The 21940-nt window shown below is 40.0% G+C and overlaps 1 protein-coding gene across 4 annotated transcripts in view; it reads left to right on the plus strand.

Moving 5' to 3' along the window:
• Positions 1–16665, plus strand: part of FRMD4B (FERM domain containing 4B) — a 193989-nt gene extending 177324 nt beyond the window's left edge. For all 4 annotated transcript variants that reach the window (XM_055557789.1, XM_055557788.1, XM_055557791.1 and 1 more), the window contains exons 19-23: positions 1235–1382; positions 4547–4666; positions 5623–6434; positions 10531–10663; positions 14915–16665. In XM_055557789.1, coding sequence (XP_055413764.1) covers positions 1235–1382; positions 4547–4666; positions 5623–6434; positions 10531–10663; positions 14915–15035 — 1334 coding nt within the window. In that variant the 3' untranslated portion in view covers positions 15036–16665. The remainder of the gene's footprint in view (positions 1–1234; positions 1383–4546; positions 4667–5622; positions 6435–10530; positions 10664–14914) is intronic.
• The last annotated feature ends 5275 nt before the right edge of the window (positions 16666–21940 follow it).

Here is a 21940-nt window from a genome sequence, read left to right on the forward strand (position 1 = left end):
CACTGGAGGGGATTGCCATCCCCTCTTCCAGGGCATCTTCCCAACCCAGGGATCGAACCCAGGCCTCCCTTTACACAGGTTAGCTCAGCGTTAAATATAGTACCGTACAAATCACATGACTTCAGTGAATCAAAGTACCATAACATGAGTAAATAGGTATCTTGATAAGGATTTGTAAGGTTCTGCAGGATTTATTTTTTTTGCTTTTGAAGTAGCTATAGATTCACAGGCAGTTGCAAAGTAATAAAGAGTCATTCACCCCGCTTTGTCCAGTGGTGACATCTTATATATTTGGTGTCTGATAACAAAACCAGGAAATGAGTGTTGTGCAGGCTACACTACCAGGAAATAATGGAAACTTTGATTTTTCACTGTCTACTTATTCTGGATAAGTGGGAGTTTATTTTCCTTAGAAGCACATATTTTAGAAATTGTGTTACATGTTACTGTGTCGGTTTCCTAGAAATAGACCTTATCTATTGTAATGACCCATGTTCAGCACATTTCATGATGGAATGGATTTCATATCAAGCGGTAGAATATTTCCTTATAATCCCTTCCTTGTGCTTAAGCAGGGGAGCTGGCTATCTGTTTGATGTGACTTAAAGAATTCAGGAAGCCAATAAACCCTACTGCTTTATCTTCTTCCAAACGGAATGGTTTGTGAAAGTCTTCCATTTCAGAACTCTTCCTTTTAGCTGAGGTTTGATCATGCTTGCCGCTCCTCTTTGAAAATACAAATATCAGTGAGAGACATTAACAAGTCCCTAATGACTCATCATAAATCAGTTTCATCCCTGTCAGTGATAGGATGAGTCTTTGGTCAGCCAGGGAGGCCTAAGAATGTTAAAAGTAAAGCTGGGCAAAACTGATCCAGTCCAACTTTACAGGCCAACTTCCTCTTGGCCCTTTATACACTGAGATTTTTCTGTGGTATAACTCTTGTAAAGCATCACCCATTATACCTGAGAGATTCATGTGCTCAAAGTGGCTCCTATTGAGTTGACAGAAGTTGGGTCCGTCCCCACAAAAACATTCAGTAATTTCTGTTTTCTATTGTGTAAAATATAAAAATACATTTCCTGGAACTTACGCACTTTAAAAAATTACCTTCTTTGGAAGAACATTTTACTCACCAGACAGATCTTCCACTTTATTGGGGGGAGGGAGGTGTTGGCAAGGCATTTGTTTACTTTTTTATTTATCTAGTTATTCATTCATTCACTTATTGTAGCCAATGATACCTTCACTCTTGCCGGGCAGCGATCAAGTTCAGTACCTCATTCTCCACGAATTCTTCCTCCCAAGTCTCTCGGTATTGAGAGAATCCATTTCAGAAAGTCATCCATCAATGAACAGTTTGTGGATACCAGACAGTCCAGGTAAGAAGACAGATCATCAAAGAGGTGACTGCCTCACCACTGTAAGATCTTTGCTCCAAAACAGTCAACCTATTTTTGTGTTATCCTGTTTATTCTTTCAGAAGGGGTTATCTTATAAAATCAAGCGTAGAATCTAACCCAGTTATTTGTTGTTGGCAGCAAGTGGAAGTGTCTTTAAAGAGGTCTTTTAAAAAATATTTGCTTGTTTCCTTAAAGTCTGTTTGGTTTGTATTAAATAATAGAGGTATTAACTATAAATCTGAATTTGGATATAGTGTCAAAGTTCTGTTTCATCACCCAAAGTCTCAGGAACATTTAATACAACTCTACTAGGCAATAGAACTGACTTCTAATCTTTCAAAGGAAAATGGGACTTGAGTACATTTTTAATCTGTAACTTCTTCTCAGGTGTCTTCAGTAAATATTTTTGGGACAATAACTTTTTAAAAGATGAAAGACCAGTGATTCCCAGAATTTGGCTGCATGGATCACTACTAGGTTTTTTGTTTGTTTTTTTAAATTGGGTCCAAGATAGGATTACCAGCTTTTTACTTTGCCTAATTAGTATGTTCACACAGGTAGCACTGTGATTTCATGAAAATATGACACATATCCAAAATACAGTCATTGTTGTAGTAATAATAAGATGAACATTTGTTGAGCACTTAGTATGTGCCAGACACTGTTCCAAGTGTTTAATATATAATAACAAATTTAGTCGTAAGAAAATGCTCATTGTATTACTACCATCCTTAGCATTTACAGATAAGTACACTGAGGACCAGAAAGCATGAATCACTTGTTGGGTTCATCAATTAGTAACTGTCAGAATTGGGATTTAAACCGACATAGCCTGACTGCAAAGCCTATGATGTGATTTTAGCCAACATGTTTTATTGCATCTCAGGAAAGATGGAAATTAGTCTCAAAATAAAAGAGGATTATTTAGATGAAATGATTTTTCATTTATGAAAAGAGAACCAACATTTTGTTATGTTTCTGATCTGTCAAAGACCAGTGAAAATCTTTATTTCATATTAGCCCCAATTTGTAGATTAGCATCTAAGAACTGTTGCCTTAAACAATAGAGATCCAGGTGTCTAGAGCTGTGGTGTCCAGTTCAATTAAAAGCAAATAAAATTTAAAATTCAGCTCTTCAGTTCTACCAGTTGCATTTCAAGTCCTAATAGGCATATGGCTGATGTCTGTGATGCTGGGCAGCACAGATAGAGCTCATGTCCATCACCGAAGAAAGTCCTGTCAGATAGCACTGGGCAGGTATGTTTATTATATCAGGGAAAACAAAGCTGTTTCAGCAAAAGGAATCATAACTGGGAAAATCATTATCTTAAAAAATTATTATGCCTCCATTCCCTATAGCTTCACCCTATAGATGTGTTTGCTCTTTCATCCAGCAATTTCACTTCTAGGAATTTTTCCTCTTGAATTAACTACAGGATCCTTATCTCACAGCATTGTTTATTCTAATGACAAATAAAAACAGCCCAAATGCTCAACTAGTGGATTCAGTAAATTATGGTCAGTATTTATGGTGGAATGCTGTACACTCATTAAAATAACAATGTGAATGAATATTAAGCAACATAAAATGTTAGATCAAGTTGTGTTTTTTCCTTAAGTGGGTTTTGAAAGAGAATTTATAGTAAGATCTAATTTTTTGTTTTTAAAGGTATAAACACAGTAATTTTTTTTTAACTTTTTTGCCATGCTTTTGTAGTAAGTGAAGTGTAATCGAAGTTGTTTCTAATTAAAATAATTTCATTGTGTTCTCACTGTGCTGGGAAGTGGACAAAGCAATTTAAGAATGCTGTGAATGACTGTCTACTGGCCACATTCAGCCTGTGACCTATTTTTGTTATCTCCCATGAGCTAAGCATGGTTTTTAGAATTTTGAATAATTGGAAGGAAAATAAAAAACTAATATTTTTTGTGACAATCTTGTAACATAAAAATTATATGAAAGTTGAATTTCAGTATCCACAGTCAAATCTGATTGGCACACAACCACCTCCAGTCACATACATATTGTCTACACGGCTATCTTACTTCAGGGGCAGAGCTGAATCATTGGGATAGCCTGCAAAACCAAAAATACTTCCTATGAGACTTTTTACAGAAAAAGGACTTGCTACCCCTGCTCTCCTTGCTTTCAATCTATTTTATTGAGTACACTCTTTCAAAAGTCTTTTCGTTTTTTTCCTTCATGTTTATGACTCAGAGTCAGATCACTTGTGCTTCCCCTAAGACTCATCTAAGATGCACCTGGATACTAAACCACAAAGACAATTTTCCCAATTATCTCTTTATGTTCCCCTTCCTTCAGCTTCCTGTTTCTTTCTTTCTTTTTTTTTTTTTTAACTGGAGTATAGTTGATTTACACTGTTGTGTTTGTTTCAGGCATATAGCACAGTGATTCAGTTATACATATATATAATTATATATACAATTATTAGCAGTTATTCATATATATATATTTTAGATTCTTTCCTCTTATAGGTTCTTACAAAATATTGAGTATAGTTCCTTGTGCTATATAGTAGGTCCTTGTTGGGTATCTATTTTATTTTATGTTGGGGTATAGCTGATTAACAATGTTGTATTAGTTTCAATATATAAGTATACAATAAGTATACAATAAAGTGATTTAGTTATACATATACATATATCTGGGGTTTCCCTGGTGGCTCAGATGGTAAAGAATCTGCCTGCAGTGCAGGAGACGCCAGAGACATGGATCCAATCCCTGGGTCGGGAAGATCCCCTGGATAAGGAAATGGCAACCCACTCCAGTATTCTTGCCTGGGAAATCCCATGGACAGAGAAGCCTGGCGAGCTACAGTTCATGGGGTTGCAGAGAGTGAGACATGAGTGGTGACTTAACGCTTTTTCACTTTTCACACATGTATCTATTCTTTTTCAGATTCTTTTCCCATATAGGTTATTGCAGAATGTTGAGTAGAGTTCCCTGTGCTATACAGTAGGTCCTTGTTGATTATCTGTTTTATATATAGTGATGTATATCTGTTATTACCAAAATCCTAATTTATCTCTCCCCTTCCAGTAAGTTTCTAAGCAGCTTATTACAAATTTGCCAGAAATGTTGGGAGGCTCATCATTTTCTGATTTCTTTCTTCCCATCACAGAGAAATGCTGTCCACACACAGCAGTCCTTACAAAACTCTGGAGAGACGGCCCCAGGGAGGACGGAGCATGCCCACCACCCCTGTTCTCACCCGGAATGCCTACAGTAGCAGCCACTTGGAGTAAGAGAGCTTTATTCTAGTGGCTTTGTCTCCTTTGACTTTTGCTCTAAGATTTTGTTTCACTTTGCTGTGTTTTTAATCACTTTCTGCAAGAGGACTTTATGGCTCTACATTTTCTATGCACTTAGCAGTTCAAATATATCAGCCAAGAAAATGTTCTTGAAAATATATTTTGCTTGGGTAGATATTGGATGTTTTGTGCCTTAATTCTTCCAACCAGACATTACTCTCTGTTATTCAGTGGTGTGGACGAAGATAATGACAAGAGTGACATTTTGAAGTGTTTACTTGAAGGCTGTGCTGTTTTATATGTCCTATATTATTTAGTCCCCATAAGAAGTCTGATTGGAGAAATTAGGTACTGTTTTTGTCCTCCTTTTATATTAAAGAGAGGGAGATTAGTTAAATATCTTGTCCATGTTCATATAGCTGGGAAGTGACGGAGCCATGAGTTAACCCAGAGATCTCCAGTAGCCTGGTCCCCCCAATCCTCATCATCGACTTGATGGACATGGGTCTGGGTGGACTCCAGGAGTTGGTGATGGACAGGGAGGCCTGGCGTGCTGCGGTTCACGGGGTCGCAAAGAGTCGGACACACCTGAGCGACTGAACTGAACTGAACTGAACCCCATGAATGCTGCCTTCACCCTAGTCTGTGTACCCTGCTATCCTGTTGGGAAAAAGGACCCTCCAAAGACATGTGGGTTTTTCTTAGGCTTTGATACAGGTTGTCCATCATCAGTTTAGCCTCTCTATTTTCTATGGACTGCCCAATTGACAGAACGTATTTCTTTTCTCATTTTGACCATGTGAACCCAGTGAATTCTGTTGTGGGTCAGCTTTGGAAACCTAAAAAAATCCTATTGCAGTTCAAGAGCTATCAACTCATTCGACATGATGTCAGTCCTCCTTTCCTTCTTTGTCCTCAGCAAGCTTGCCTCTCTCTCCTCTTTCAGACCCGAGCCTTCATCTCAGCACTGCCGCCAGCGGAGTGGAAGCCTCGAGTCTCAGTCTCACCTGCTCTCGGAGATGGACCACGAAAAGCCATTTTTCTCCCTCTCCAAATCCCAAAGAAGCAGCAGCACTGAAGTCCTGGATGACGGATCTTCCTACACCAGCCAGTCGAGCACCGAGTATTACTGCACCACGCCCGTGACCGGCCCCTATTACACCACCCAGACGCTGGACACTCGCTCCCGGGGTCGCAGAAGGTCCAAGAAACAGAACGCCTCAACTTCCAATTCGGGAAGCATGCCCAACCTAGCACACAAGGATAGTCTGAGGAATGGCGTCTACCCCAAGAGTCAGGAGCAGCCTTCTTCCAGCTGCTACATTGCCGGGTACACGCCCTACGCGGAGTGTGACCTCTATTACGCCGGCGGCTACGTCTACGAGAACGACACGGAGGGACAGTACAGTGTGAATCCTTCCTACCGGTCATCTGCCCACTATGGATACGACCGCCCAAGGGACTGCAGCAGGTCCTTTCACGAGGACGAGGTCGACCGGGTGCCCCATAATCCGTACGCCACACTCCGGCTGCCGCGGAAGGCTGCCGCCAAGTCAGAGCACATCACCAAAAACATCCACAAGGCCTTAGTGGCAGAGCACCTGCGAGGCTGGTACCAGCGGGCCTCTGGGCAGAAGGAGCAGGCCCACAGCGCACAGACTAGCTTTGACTCAGACAGGGGCTCGCAGAGAAGCCTGGGCTTTGCCGGGCTGCAGGTCCCCTGTTCTCCCAGCAGCCGTGCGTCTTCCTACTCCTCAGGTAAGAGTGGTACCCAGATTGCATCTTCCTCATGTGCCCCTGTTCCTGCCCCACACCCACCCCAGACCACCCTCCTCAAGGGTGCATGAGAGCAGGACCCAAGGTCAAACAAGCGGTAGCCGTTGGGTGGAGAGGCAGATTCAAGTCTAACAAACCTTCCCTGAGTTGGGGGCTTTTGTGTATTTTTATCTTTTCTGGGTCTTCCACTGACAGGCACATCCCTCTAAAGTGTTCTGGGCATTGGGATTATCAAATACACGCTGCTATATATAAAATAGACAACCAACAAGGGCCTACTGGATAGCAGAGGGAACACAGCTCCGTATTTAATTAATAACCTGTAAGGGAAAAGATTCTGAGAAAGAAATAACAACACTAATAATAAATATATATGAAAAGTGAAAGTGTTAGTTGCTCAGTCAGGTCTGACTTTGCCACCCCATGGACTAGCTTCCCAGGCTACTCTGTCTATGCAATGCTCCAGGCAAGAATCCTGGAGTGGGTTGCCATTCCCTTCTCCAGGGGATCTGCCCAACCCAGGGATTGAAGCCGGGTCTCCTGCATTTTTTACTGTCTGAGCCACCAGGGAAGCCCAATGTGTGTGTGTGTGTATGTGTGCACTAAATTTCTGGGCTATACACCTGAAACTAACACAACATTGTAAATTAACTTTCCTTCAATAAATATATTTATGGCATAGAGATTTGATATATTAAAAGAATAGCATAAACCCTTTAGGTAAGCAGAAAACCATCAGGATTATACATCCTTTCTTGATCACCATGAGGAACTGGATCACCTAAAAGGCAGTTCATTCTGAATGCTCCGGTCCATGCATGAGACTTCTAAACCTCACTGGAGCTGGCATTTACTAAGCACTGTTCCTGGCACTGTTCTAAGTATTGTGCAGGTCTTGACTCAATTCAGTAATCATAGATACTCCACTTTATGGCTGATCCAAGGGACTTTCGAAGATCATTTTGATTAAAGGCATTCTCTCCATGCGTTGACTTTGGTCCCTACCTCCACTATTACTGCTGGAGGACTTACCTGCAAACCTCCAGCTGTGCTAGGTACTTGAAGGAAAGAAATGGGGGCCTAAAAGGAGAGGCTGTTGAGCATTTCACTTCTTCAGCAAACGAGCAGGCATGTCCAAGGTGCTGAGGAGCCAGTTTAGAGCCTTTTCCTGGCCTGGATGAGTTCATGGTTTAGTTAGCAACCAGAGAAATGTATGAGTGTTAAGCAGTGTTAAAGCTCTAAGAAACAGGAACTGTGTGAAAAAAACTCAGATCGTGCGCCTTGCCCCCCTCTCAAGCATGACACCTTAGTGAGACATAGCTCAGGGATTCTTGAATCACTGTGTGATCATCAGTGAAAACTGTTCCTTTAAAAGTTTCCTAATGTTGTTGACAAGAGGCATTTCCATGGAGATTTCTGTTTGGGTTCTAGTGTTCTGCTATTTGTGCGAGACTTTGGACTTTCCTGCTTATTACATCTAACATGAAAAGCCTCCTGTACTTACTTCTTATTTGTGGCTCTGATGTAGAGAAGGCCTTTCTTGCCCTTCAGGTTCAGAGTGTGACATGAGAAACTTGCAGAAACTAAAGAATGAGGGCTGAGACGCATGTGGATGGTCATCAGGGCACAGGGCTGGGGTAAATCTACCCCATCATCTCTTCAACCATCGAGGCCAGGAAGAAGCAGGTGTAACTCAGAAATTTCAACATTCCTGGCCTTTGGCTCAGGACTGGGGCAAAGGTGAGAATGGAGATAACACTTCCTGGTGTGAGCCTTTCTGATATGCAGCTCAATTTTGGCCCCATGGGCCAAAAGGCATCACGTTTTTAAGGAATTAGGGGGATGGAATCAGTGCTCTCAGAATTGCCTTTTGGAATTTTCCTCATTCCTGTCTACATTTTATAGCTGCGGAAGTATGTTTCAACAAGCACGCATCATTCTCATGGAGAGAAAAGTTTCTGATGAATTGGCCGAATCAGTCAGGGGTTTTGTAATCCCTTCTAGCCACCTAAAGGCTCTCTGGGTTGACTCAGTTTTAGTAGTCAGGACAGCTGCCATTTATTGGCGACTTACTGCTGTGCCACCCGGCCTGCTCAGCACTTTATGTATACTCTGCCACTAAGTGTGTATGCAACAATTCTGTGTAATGAGTGCTGTTGCTATGTTTATTATTATTACCCTAATCTTACAGATGCACTTCTGGCTTAGAGTGCTTAAATGACCCTGCCCATAGGAATTCTATTACTGCTCTGATATCCCAACCACCACGCCTCACCGCCTGACTTAGAGTTATGAAACCTTCCTGGAAGTGGGACTTTTACATCCTGAGTCAAATCCTTGTGGCATCCAGGACTGCGGATGAGTTTTGAAATGTGTTAGTCTCACACTTATCACATGTGCTTTGTGGTTATAAAAGAGAGGAGGAGGTTGGCCACCAGGAACAGGAATCAGAGGAGAGCTGGAAGGCTCCAGGAGCAGGGTGGGGCTTTTGAGTCTTTGGTGACGTGCATGGCATTGTGCACAGAGGCATGGAACAGGGCTCATTTTAGAGTTGTTGTTCAGTCGCCAAGTTGTGTCCAACTCTTTGCAAACCCATGGACTGCAGCACACCAGGCTTCCCTGTGCCTCACGATATCCTGGAGTTTGCCCAAGTTCAGGTCCATTGAATTGGTGATACCATCCAACCTTCTCATAGTCTATTGCCCTCTTCTCCTTCTGCCTTTAATCTTACCCAGCATCAGGGTCTTTTCCAATGAGTCTGCTGTTTGCATCAGTTGGCCAAAGTATTGAGACAGGACAGCAAATGCCCAGCAATGGGGCATTCACTGGGTTTTGCTCCCATATTATGCCCTTGCTTTATTTTTTTATTTTGTTTTTTACCATTTTTAAAGAAAAAAATTTTAATTGAAGTATAGTTGATTTACAGTGTCGTGTTAGTTTTAGGCGTTTAGCAATGTTATTTAGTCATATATGCATATGTGTATTTATGCTTAAGTATATGTATATATATATTCAGATGCTTTTCCTATATAGGTTATTGTCTAATATTGAATATATTTCCCTGTGCTGTATATATATAATAAGTCTTTGTTGTTTATCTATTTTATACACAGTAGTATATATATGTTATTCCCAGATTCCTATTTTATCCCTCACCCCCACCATTCACCCTTGTTAACCATAAGTTTGTCTTCTCTGTCTGTGAGTGTGTTTATTTTATAAGTAAGTTCATTTGTATTATTTTTTTAGATTCCACATATAAGTGATATCATATGATATTTGTCTTTGTGATTTCACTTAGTATGATAATCTCTGGTTGTATCCATGTTGCTGCAAATGGCATTATTTCATTCCTTTTTATTTAGATCCTTGTCTTGTTCTAGATTAGTCCCTCAGAAGAACTAAATCTCTTCTTCCTGAAAAATCTTTCCTATACTATTTACCTTCCCCCTACCTCAATCCCAAACTTTTTTTAAAAGGCAAAAACGTGCCTTGATCCTACTGGTGGTCGATACCACCTTTGGGTGAAGAACCCACGAGTTTCAAGAAGTCAGCGTATAGAATTGACAATGCATAGAATTGACAAGGTAAGACTTGTTGTCTTACCTTTACAATTGAAGCCTATCAAGCTATCCAGCCACCATAGCCTTACTGGGAGACTGGGAAGATTCTTTTAGTATATGAAAATTGGTTTTTCTGGCTTGTCTTTTGGGTTATTTTTTATAGTGTATCTTTACTCACATTTATAATAATAATAGCTATCATTTATTGCTAGGCACAGTGCTAAATATTTGCACTAACTAGCTTATTTAATCTTGATATTGTCCCTGTACAGAATATATTTATATTGTCCCCACTTTACAGATGAAGAAACTGAGGCTTAAAGAGGATAAACTGTTTGCCCAAGGTCACATGGCCAGTAAATGACCAAATTGGAATAGCAACTCTCTTGATTCCAAACACTGGTTTTTAAGATTGACTTTGCACGCAGCTGATTATAACATGCATCTGAATGACCCAAACAGTTCTCACTTTGAATAGTCCCACTAATTTTGTCTCTTTTCATTTTTATTTCTAGTGTCTTCCACAAATGCTTCTGGGAACTGGAGGACCCAGATAACCTTAGGGCTATCCGAATACGAGATCCCGGCACATTCTTCCTACACCAGCTGCTATAGCAACGTCTATAATCCTTTACCCTCTCCAGGCAGGTAAGAGAGCAATGCTCAAAAATTTTATTACCCTTTTCCTGATCTAAAGAATTCAGGAGGGAGAATGGCATTGAAACATGTAAAATATCATGTATGAAACGAGTTGCCAGTCCAGGTTCGATGCATGATACTGGATGCTTGGGGCTGGTGCACTGGGACGACCCAGACGGATGGAATGGGGAGGGAGGAGGGAGGAGGGTTCAGGAGGGGGAACACATGTATACCTGTGGCGGATTCATTTTGATATTTGGCAAAACTAATACAATTATGTAAAGTTTAGAAATAAAATAAAATTAAAAAAAAAAGATTTGAAAAAAAAAAAGAATTCAGGACTCCAGTTTTATTTTATGAATGCTAAGTAATCTAGCTCAAGGGTTGGCAGACTATAGTCTAAAATCAGCTGCCACCTATGTTTATAAGTAAAGTTTTATTGGAAAACTAGACATGCTCATTCATTCACTTGTTGCCTATGGCTGTTTCTGTACTTAGAAGGGCGGAGGGGAGTAGTTGCAGCAGAGATCTTATGGCCAACAAAGCTAAAAATACCTAGCCCTTTAAGAAGAAGTTTGTTAATATTTAATCCTGCTCATTCAAATTTGACCCTCTTAGAATGCTATACTTTAAGTTCTGTGTCTGAAGGGTTCTTTTTAATTGCTGTACTTGAAACTGTATTATTGATATACCCGTTTAAGACTCTCTTGGAACCTGGCAGGGAAAAATCTCTCTATGCCAGAAAATGCTGTTCATTCCTCCTAGACAGTTGGTGGGCTTGATTTCAAACATTTGCTGCCTTTTTGTGTCTGCCCCTGTGTTCATTAAGAAGCAACAGACGCAGCCAGCTGTCCCGTGTGTCTGTAATGGTACTCCTTTGTAAACATTTAGAGGGAATAGACAAGGAGAGTTTGTTAAAATGTGATTTTTAAAAAAGGTTGCAAACTCTGGATTATGTTTTTCAGTTCTTTGCATACATGGGAGGAGTTAAAATTGAAGCTTTTGTTTTTCTCAATCACTTTCTCACAGAATAGAATCTGTACCCCTGGTGCTAATAAGAAGTAAAGCACTTTCTGGTTTTCTTTTAAGAAAAGTTTAATTTTGCTTTCTTTAAGTCAGATTACTTCAGGCATAGGAGGCCTGAACTTTTAAAGGTGAATACTGGTGAGTTTGAGGTTACTTTCTTATTAAAGCATTCAGTGTTATAAGCAAATTGGAGATATTTAACCCCAAAAGACTTGTTTTTCTTCTCCATATTTAGCTAAAGTTTTTCTTGGCTTAAAATATCAGGCCAATTGTCTCAACTCAACAAAGGGTGTGCTCAAAATAGAATTTTAATGAAAATATACTTCAGAGGACATCAGATAGCTTGGAGTTCTGTAAATAATGCTTGTAAATGCGTGAGGAGCAGGAAGACTTTGGCCCAAAATTTGAGCTGAATTTTTTCAATTCAGTTCTAATCACTTTGTATAATACATTTGCAAGTAATTTTCCTCTTGGCATACTTTCACTTTTTGTTAACTGAATTAGAAACTATATAAAACAAACCATTCAGGGCATAAGACGGTTCTAATATCCTAAACACCACTTTCATTGGACTCAAGAAGTGTTAAACATTTTAAGAGAGCATCTATTTTTACAAAGTTCATCCACCTACTTCAGCCAGCCCAAGAGGGCCTGATAACAGTGTCTGGTGTCAGAAGGGGCATGATACACAGGAAATTAGAAACTATTTAAAGATCCCTATTGTGTGTGTGTGTGCATGTGCACATAATATGAGCTCATTGTAGAAACTAGGAAAATAATAAAGGAATAAATAAGTAGGACATAATCTACCCATAATTCCACCATCTAGAGATATTAGCTAGTAACATTTCTGGCACATGTCCCCCATTTTTCTGTATTCATTTTTAACATGGTCATAATGATATCATATATACAATTTTATATTCTTCACTATATGTGAAATTCTACACCCCAATTTTTTACTTAATATCTCAACATGTATATTCCTTTTAAAAAAAAGTCTCTTTAAGCATTGTTTTATGTGACCAATATGGTATTCCACTCAGTAAATACTTTATGTATTTATTTAACAATTCCCCATAGTTTGATTTTAAATGACTTCTAAATTTCCTTTCTTTTTTTTTAATCATAAGTAATGCCTTTGAGTATCTTTGAGCCGAATATTTGTCTCAATTCCAGATTATTTCCTTAGGATATATTCCAGAAAGTTGGTTTAATGGATCAAATTGAAAAGATATTTTTTTAAACCCCTGCTTTTTAGAAAGATTTGCCAACTTACCCTCCTATTACAGAGAGTTATGGAAATGCTTATTTCTACCCATTTGTTGGTTTAGGATTTTATTTTTATTATGAAACAGTCTGATCAATATAACTCAACCTATTAATAAGCCAAGTAGAATAACAATCCTCCATAAAGCTTTAGAAATTTGCTCTAAAATCACATGCTATTTTTTATGACAATATAATTTTTAAATAATAGAAAAGTTGGGTTTCAAGATAAAGATAAAAGCTTTAGATCTGCCCTTAAAGATTTGAAATATTGAGTCATAGATGAGTTTGTTTTTTAAAATGAAGCATGTATTATGTATTTCCTCAGTGTGTCCAGAGCTTAATAATGTGATAGAAAGCTGCAAATTGGTACCAATAATTTTTTTCCTTATATGATATAGTACAACGGTCAGCAGCATAAACTTTCCAAAGTTAGAAATGTTGAAGTCTCTTATGCTACTAGTATGTGTCAAATTCTTGGCTCTGCTGCTCCAAACTGTTTTAAAATGATTTTTTTTCTTTCACTTCCTGTTTTCCATTTCCCATCTCCTTCCTTATCAAACTCTATTACTAGGCAAAACCAAGGGCTTCTGTCCCGGAGAATGGTTGTGTCTCCAGAAATGAGATCAGTTATAAATTCTCTTTTAAGTGTAGCCTGCTGTAGTAAGTACAATGCCTCCAGACCGTGTGTTGCTTCTTGCATAGCAGGAGCTTTGCCTGTCCTGACTGGTGTGGAAGTTACAGAAATCTGCTTTTGTTTTTGTGTTACCAAAAAAAAAGAAAACCCCACTAAATACCTGGCTTTGCATAGTGTCTCTTTCCAAAGGACTTTTTATTCACCTGTACTAAAGGACATTGAGATTTAAAATAAAAAGAAAACTACTAACTATCTAACCTATTCTAACCTCCTGTTACAGGAATGAGGTTTTGCTTATTGGAACGGTGTGTATAACAGGATGCCCTCATTTGGATGTCTTTAATACCTTCCAAATGGGCCCGTGATCTTATGTGATGCTGTTTTAATTTACACCTGACCCATACACCCTAGGGATGTAAAATGTCCCAAGGTACCCTTGCCTCCCTTTAAATATATTCCTTTGTTTCCAAGAAAAACATCTAGTATATGTCTCTTAATTTGAAGAATGCTTAAAGGGTGACTGTCAAAAACACTTCAAAAATCGAAAATACTACTCTAACACAAACAGAAAATGAGCGTATGTGAAAGATTTATTTAACTCCTTCATGAGAGAACTAACAGAATGGTAAAGCTATTCCCAGAGAATTCAAAGGACTGAATTTCACACACCAAGAGAGAGAGTACCGAGATAAGATTCCTGCAGTTGACACAAAAGCAGTTAATATCCTACTGGGCAATAAAACTATGACCATAATCTTTTTACTAGACAGAGGGTTACTGTGTATTTCTTCTGTACAGAACCCCCCCAAGTTAACATGTAACTTAATCTTGGTACTCATCCATGGTAAATGAAAGTTAGACAAGTCTGTCTCTTGGGAGTTTCCTGGCAGTCCAGTGGTTAAGAATCCACTCTGCAATGCAGTGGATGTGGGTTAAGATCCCACATACCATGAAGCAGCTAAACCCACCTACCACAAATACGGAAGCCCGCACGCTCTAGAGCCTATATGCCACAACTGGAGAGTCCATGCCCACAGTGAAGGATCCTGCATGATGCACCTAAGACCCGATGCTGCCAGATGAATAAATAAATATATATTTTTTAAAAAGTCTGTCTCTCAAGAGAAATATATACTCCTTGCATGGGCCTGTTAGACCATGTTCTGGTATGACATTGAAAAAAGCGCACAGTCATCCCTTGCCTTATTTTGGAGTTTTGAACCGTTTTCTTAACTGTGTTTTCTACTAATTTCTTTGAGTGTAGTAACCTTTGTACTCTGGGAACAAAAATAACCCCAAGGTGTAACTTTTCTGGTTTCCTTTCATAGACCGTACCCAGAGACCAGTCAACTGGATGGTACAGATGGAAGCCGGCTGGAAGACAGCCTGGGGAGTAGTGAGCAGAGGCTCTTCTGGCACGAGGACTCCAAGCCTGGAACATTAGTCTGAACTGCGGGTGGGCCCCATGACCAAGCACTGCGTTCTCACACTAGTGTGCCTTGCAAAATGTGTTCGTCTTCCTGGGAGGCCGTAGGCTTTAGAAACCTGAAGGCATCCGAGGTGGAAAGGAGGACTCCATTGGCCCCAGAAGTGAATCACACACTAAGCCGCACAAAGCCCTTGAATGACATCTCACCTTTCCAAGTCCAGATGCTCACCTAACAGAGCAAGGGCAAGACCACGTATGAACCTTTGCCGAGGAGGACTTGGCCTTTACCAAGAGCAAGCACTTTGTAAGGGAATAAAAGTGGTTGAAGGCAGACCTCAAAACTGTGAAAAGTGCATTCAGGGTCTCCCAAAGTAAAGAAGGACAGGGGAAACTTCAGAGCACAATTCAGGATGATGAGAGAAGGGAAGCTGGAAGCTGTTTAGTCACTGCTCACCATCAGAAAGTTTGAATTTGTGAGCTGACGAAGAATTACATGCTATGTCTACCCAGACATGAACAATTCAGACAGTATTGGAAAATTACTTGAAGAGAAGCTGGATTTTCATGAAGTTCTGAATGAGTATAAACGTTTTTAGGCTGTTATCAAGAATGATGGTTTTCATAAGCACCACAAAATGGGTTCTGGAAAGACTTACGGCTGTATTGTCCTGTAATATAACTATGGTAGCAGATTGGGGAAAATGAAGCAGCCCACTGAGTAACTGACAAACTCTGCCTGGAAATTTTCTAAGGTACAATATCATTGAGTTCCTTTTTTCCTTTCTATGCCAACGGCATGAGCTATATTCTTCAGGCTGGTAACTCTCCAACATGGCTGTCATTGCAATGGCAGACTTGCTATGGAAAGTTTTTATAAGCAAGAGTTTGGAAAAGTATTTTAAGGTGATACCGAAAGAACCTAACACAATATAAAGGAAAACAGCAACAACAAAAAGAAAGACACAAAACCCACATCATTTTCTATGAATTATGTGCCTTAAAATTGTGAACATTTGAAAAATAAGCATATTGTCTGGATTCCCCAGGTAGTTCTAAGTCACCAAGTGACAAAAGCAAGATTACTCATTAAAAACAAAAACGAAACCCTCCAAGCTGCAGTAGATTTAATTATGAGGCTAAAACTACCTCATACTTTCCTTGGAAGAACTAATTTGCTATGGTTTATTGTAGGATGTTTTGGAGTTTTCGTTTTTTGTTGTTTTTTTTTTTAAGCAAATATTTCCATATTCTAGATGGATCTTTTTCGTCATCTTTACTCTGCTTCAGAATTCCACAGAAGGTGCTCCTTCCCCCTCTTTTATACAAGTTTCTTGTTCATATTGTGAATAGAGAAGTTTCTGAACAACTTTTTGGGGACATTTTCTATCTATATTCCAAAGCATGTAATATATACATAAAGGTGATTTGTTAAACTGGTCCTAGTCATTTGTATCATTAAAAATTAAGTTTTGGGGGGGGATATTTGGAAAACAAAAAGACATGCAAACAAATAACTTATTCCTTTTTCCATATTTGTATAGCCTTCTAGAAACAGAAATACCCTTTTGCGTATTCTTTTACTGTTCTGACTTTTTTAGACCTATTATTTTTTTTACATAGGTCAATAAATTGAAGGTGTGCTACTGAAAATGTTTATGTATCTTTCCATTTATGTTCAGGGCTCACACAAAGCAATTGAAATTGCTCTACTGCAAGTAATCAGGCTGGTGAAGATTGCAGATTTTTAGTGATATTATTACTGTATTTTATGGGTTCCAAGATGGCCATTTTTTCATACTTACTCATCAAAATCAGGGTGCATCTTTTGACTACTAACATGTTATAGTTGAATTAGCAATTTTTTTTTCTTTCTTAGTGAGATATAGTGCTGTGTCTTAGAATGGGTGAAATACAGTAGTTTATTGCCTCATGGAGGACAACCATCGCAAATTTTTAGGCTTCCTAATCTTATGAATGTTGTTTATTTGTAACAAGTCATTCTTTCTAGTTTTGCAGACTGGCAAACAGGTCTTTTACATTCAGGAATATATTTCTGTTATCTTTTAATCCCATGCAATGGGGCAAGGAGCGTGGTAAGTGAAATATAGGGATATTAGTATTTCTGTACAAGTACTTTACATGGAAATAAGGTATCATTTATTTTCCTGTTAAAGAAATGATATGCTCAGAATTGCAGGTATACCTTGAAAAAAATAAAACTCGGCTCTCAACTAGGAAAAGAAGATACAGAAATTGAAGACACAGTGGGTCTGCTCTATGATTTTCCTCTCATCTTTTTTTGAAAAGCATGTCCTAAACATTTTTGATACGTTTATTAATAACCAAAAAGTGACAGGTAAATTTTTCAACACATCAAATTGATATGTTTTTATTGTAAAATATCATACCGTCATCTTAAAAATCTTAAATTCAAACATGAAGCAAATATATAACAAAAGCACCATCATGCCCTATAACAACATTACCAGATACAATTGTTAATTTATTGTATATCGGTTCAGATTTTTTTCTATGCCTATAGTAGTTTCTTTAAAAACAGCATCATATAACAAGTACACTTTTACAACTTACTTTTTTCATCAAAACATGTTGGGCCTCACTTTTGGTCAGTATATATTTATCTACCTCATAAAGATGTATGTTTTACAAGGTGGATTGAAAAAAATTGCCTCACCTTCCTGAATGTTTAATTTTTTTCTCTATTTGAGGAAAGTATCCAAGGTCCCTCTTTGTATTCATAAAAGCTTAATGTTAAGCAATAAAGATTACAGAATTGTTTTGAACTATTAGTTTAAAGCCTGTTCTTAGGAACAAAAGTTCAAATGTCAGTCCTTAAGAACTTTCAGAATTGAAATGATGCCTTTCTTCGGTACAGTACAAAAGTTTTAATGTGAAAATACAATGTCTTCCTGAAGCCTTACAGTGCAATGAGGGAAAAACAAAAGTGATCGGCTGGAGTAGCTTAAAATGATCATTAGTCCTATGGGGGCCAAGAGTGGTGAGAAGAAAGGGGACGTGAATAATACCTTATTTTGTGGGACATGAGACCTTTCTAGCAGTGATGCTGAAGCCTGATTTTAGGAATTGGTAAGAAAAGATCCAGTTAAGCAAAAAGGAAAAGAAGCTCTCCTAGGCCTTGGAGAGTGGCATTATGGCGTTTGCCATGGCCCCAAAAGCTAGGAGAAACTTAACCAGTTTTAGAAAGTAAAAGAAAAGGAAGGCAGATTTTTTCCAGGATTAAAGAAATACAGGTAATAAAGCTGTCCTTTTTGAGCTCTTGCCATTGTTGCAACGATGGACTAACTGTTATAACACATTACTTCGTTTAATCCTTTCTTCAATTGTGTGACAAAAGTCGTCTTATCCCAGAAAAAGGATTTAAAGGAGCTCCCTGGTGGTCGAGCGGTTATGTCGCAGAAAGGGGGACCCCCTTCCAGGGCCCGAGAGTGGGCTCTTGTCTGACAGTCGGAAACGAATTGTTCCAGGAGACACACATGCTGAGAAAGCAAGAGACTTAATGGGGGTGGGGTGTGGGCGCCCGGGGCAGAGAGCAGTATGGTAAGCGGACCCCCGAGAACAGCTCTGCCATGTAGCTTGCAGCTTCCAGTTTTAAGGTAACCAGGTTAGTTTCAGTTGTCTCTGGCCAATTACCATGACTCGGGGTCCTTCCTGGTGACGCATGCGTGCGTGCATCTGCGTGTGCGTGCATCTGCGTGTGCGTGCATCTGCGTGTGCGTGCATGCCTGTCAGCAAGATGGATTCCAGTGAGAGTAGTTCTGGGAGGTTGGTAGGACTTTGGGACCACCCTTTCCTCTTTCCTTACGAGGTTTCCCGAATTCTTCTAGTTGTCGCTACCTTGTTCTGCATTCCTTACCAGGACCCCCTGTTTAAGCTAACTCATGCAAGTGGTTAGTATGGTGCCTGGCCAGAGTGGGCAGTTTCAGTTAATGGTTTCCCTAACAGAACTCTGACCTTTCACTACTGAGGGCGTAAGTTTAATCACTAGTCCAGGAGCTAATCACATGCTGCAAGCCACACAGCACAGCCAAAAAAAGAAGAAAAGAAAAGGATATAAAGAGATTCAAGAAGATTACGCGGCCTTGGTGGCTTGACCACGCAGAAAGTAAGTTGTAAACCCAAAATTCATACCTACTTCTGACTCCAAAACTTCTGCTGTCTATTGCCGTGATATTATAAATAGGGACTGCTCACCAAGCACCTTCATTTAGTGGAAGCCAAAAGAAATGAAAAAGTAAGAGAAGGAGCGAACAGGAGGAGTCAGCCTGGGGAGGAGAAAGAGTGGCCAGTGGGAGGGATGCAAATCGGAATAGCATGGTGAAAATAACCGCGCAAAGGACAGTCCAGGGCAGTCTGCAGTTTGTGAGTTTTCAGGATGTGCAATTCAGACACTTCTTTCTGATCAGGGTGTGGCTTGAGGATATGCCTAATTGAAGGGCTAGTTAACAACCAGCTGGCCAAGAATTACCTTTGCACCAAGGGTGGAGGAGGAAAGCAAAGGCATTTAAGGAATGCACTGGAAAGTCCTAGGCTTCCCTAGTGGCTCAGTGGTTAAAAAAAAAAAAAAAAAAAAAATCCACCTGTCAGTGTAGGAGCCGCAGGTTCAATCCCTGGATCAGAAAGATCCCTGGAGAAGGAAATGACAACCCACTCCAGTATTTTTGCCTGGGAAATCCCATGGAGAAAGGAGCCTGGTGGGCTGCAAGGAGTCAGACACAACTGAGCTGCAGGCATGACATGGCTGGAAAGTCCTATGAATTAGACTAGCTTTGTGACCTCCTAACCACACTGCTCCCTCCTAGCACAAACAGAACTTCTCCCGGAAAACCATTCTTTGTATCGTCCTCTCCTCAAGTTCGTGAGAAAACGGTGCCATAAGGAGATCCAAGGTTGGAAAGCCAGAGTGGGAAAGACCTCTTTAGGGAGACTGACAGCCCCAAAAGTGGGAAGGGCATTCTCAGCAGCCCTTCAATTACCATTAAAGAAGCCTTCCTGGGAGCTGATAGTGGTTGTCTGGGCAAACTTCACCATCTCTATAAAGCAGTGCTTATGCAGGCTTTGAAGTCAGGCAGATCTGGAGACACGCTGCCGGGCTTGGAATCAATCCCAACCCGACGGCTCTCTGGTTGTATGATCAAGGGTCATTTCCTAACCCCCCGAGGCCTCAGTTTCCTGTCTAGGACACATCACGCAAGGGTATTTTGTGGGCTGAACAAGATAACGTGCATACCAACGAGGACCTACTGTACAGAAGCTGCGACTCTGTTCAGTGTTGTTTGGCAGCCTGGATGAGAGGAGCGTTTGGGGGAGAATGGAAACGTATACATATGACTGAGTCCCTTCACTGTTCAACTATCACAATATTGTTAATCGCCTACATTCCAGTACAAAATGAGAAAAAAAAAAAAAACAAAAAAAAACCCAGACTCAAAGAAGTGACCGATCCAGGCAGTTTTCATACCTTTTAAGACAAAAGAAACAATAAATTGAGTAGCAAGAAAAACAGAAAAGATAATGCACATAAACAGCTCAGCACAAAATCTAGTCCCCAGCAGATGCTTTGTAATATAAATTATCCCCTGAAAGAAAGGTGCTGATGTTAAGGATTAGAGTATCTAGAAAGTTGGGGTTCAGAGGATTTGCACTGCCTTAGTTTAACCACTGAAATGACACTATTGAAACAATTCATCATAGGTCTCAAGTACTGTCGGGAGCATATGGAATTTTTTTTTTCTCTTATTTAATCCTCAGAGCAAGTTTGCAAGTATTAATCGCAAACAAAAGCTCGAGGAAACTGAGTAGTTTGCTCAAGTTACGTATCAAGAAAGCATGCAGGCTTGGATTGCAGTTCACAAATGCATTCAGTAGAACATTTGAAAATTACGAATTCGTGCCCTGCTGGTGTACACTGTGGAAGGAGGCTGCATAAAGATTAACCCAAGAAGTCAAACCGATTAAGATGTTTTCCTGACCTTTCAGTCAGAGCCCTCCTGCAAGGCCAGGCCTAAGGCAGGGTATAGTTTAAAGAGCCTGAGAGTGAGTGCCCTAGCTGCTTCACCCTGGGCTTGAGCCTGCTGCTGGCTCAGAGACTGGTACCTGCCTTTTCATGTGTATAAGAGTGCAAACAAGCCAGTTAGGAGGGTGGCCAGATTTAGCAAATGCAGGATGCCCAGTTAAATTTGTAAAATAGCTCTGATTTATTGGGGGAGGGAAAAAAAAAGCTGCATATAGGACATTTGGGGTATCCTGATATAAAAAAATCAATAAGGGACACCAACCAAAATCATTCCACACAGAACATGTCCCATAGATATGGGACACTGGGCAGCCCTACTTGCCAGTCCTCAGTCCAAGGGCAGGTGGGACAGATGTATGAAAAGCTTTTGGGGATGGTATGCTAGGGACAGGTCTTACACCTCTGTGTGGAGAGAGCTTGGCCCTGCTCAATACAAGCCTTTCTTCATATCAGAAACCTGCCAGGCTAGGCCTGGTTCGGTCTGTCAATATGTACAGAATGAAGCTCTTCTGGAAGGGCACCCCTGAGAAAACCTTTCCTAAAACAGTTTCCTCTGGCCTAGAACCCCGGTGTTGGCAAAATTGGTCAACGAGGACACCTAGAGGCCTGCGTGGGTTATTGCAGGCAGGAGATTTCTGATGGGGCCACCTCACAACACTGAATTCAAATGGATGTACAAACCAGGTTTAAAGGCTCTTCAGGGAAAAAAAAAAAAAAAATCGAACACCCGACAGTTTGATTTATTAGCAATGTCTTCTTGGGAAGTTAAAATTTTTTTAAATATCATATTCCAATAAGATAGAAATAAAAATTGCAACACGAAATTGAAAGGATTCAGTAAAACCATGAACTCCCAGTGCCTCGGACACA

Source organism: Bubalus kerabau, chromosome 20 (assembly GCF_029407905.1).
Source record: "Bubalus kerabau isolate K-KA32 ecotype Philippines breed swamp buffalo chromosome 20, PCC_UOA_SB_1v2, whole genome shotgun sequence".
NCBI classification, from domain to species: Eukaryota; Metazoa; Chordata; class Mammalia; order Artiodactyla; family Bovidae; genus Bubalus; species Bubalus kerabau.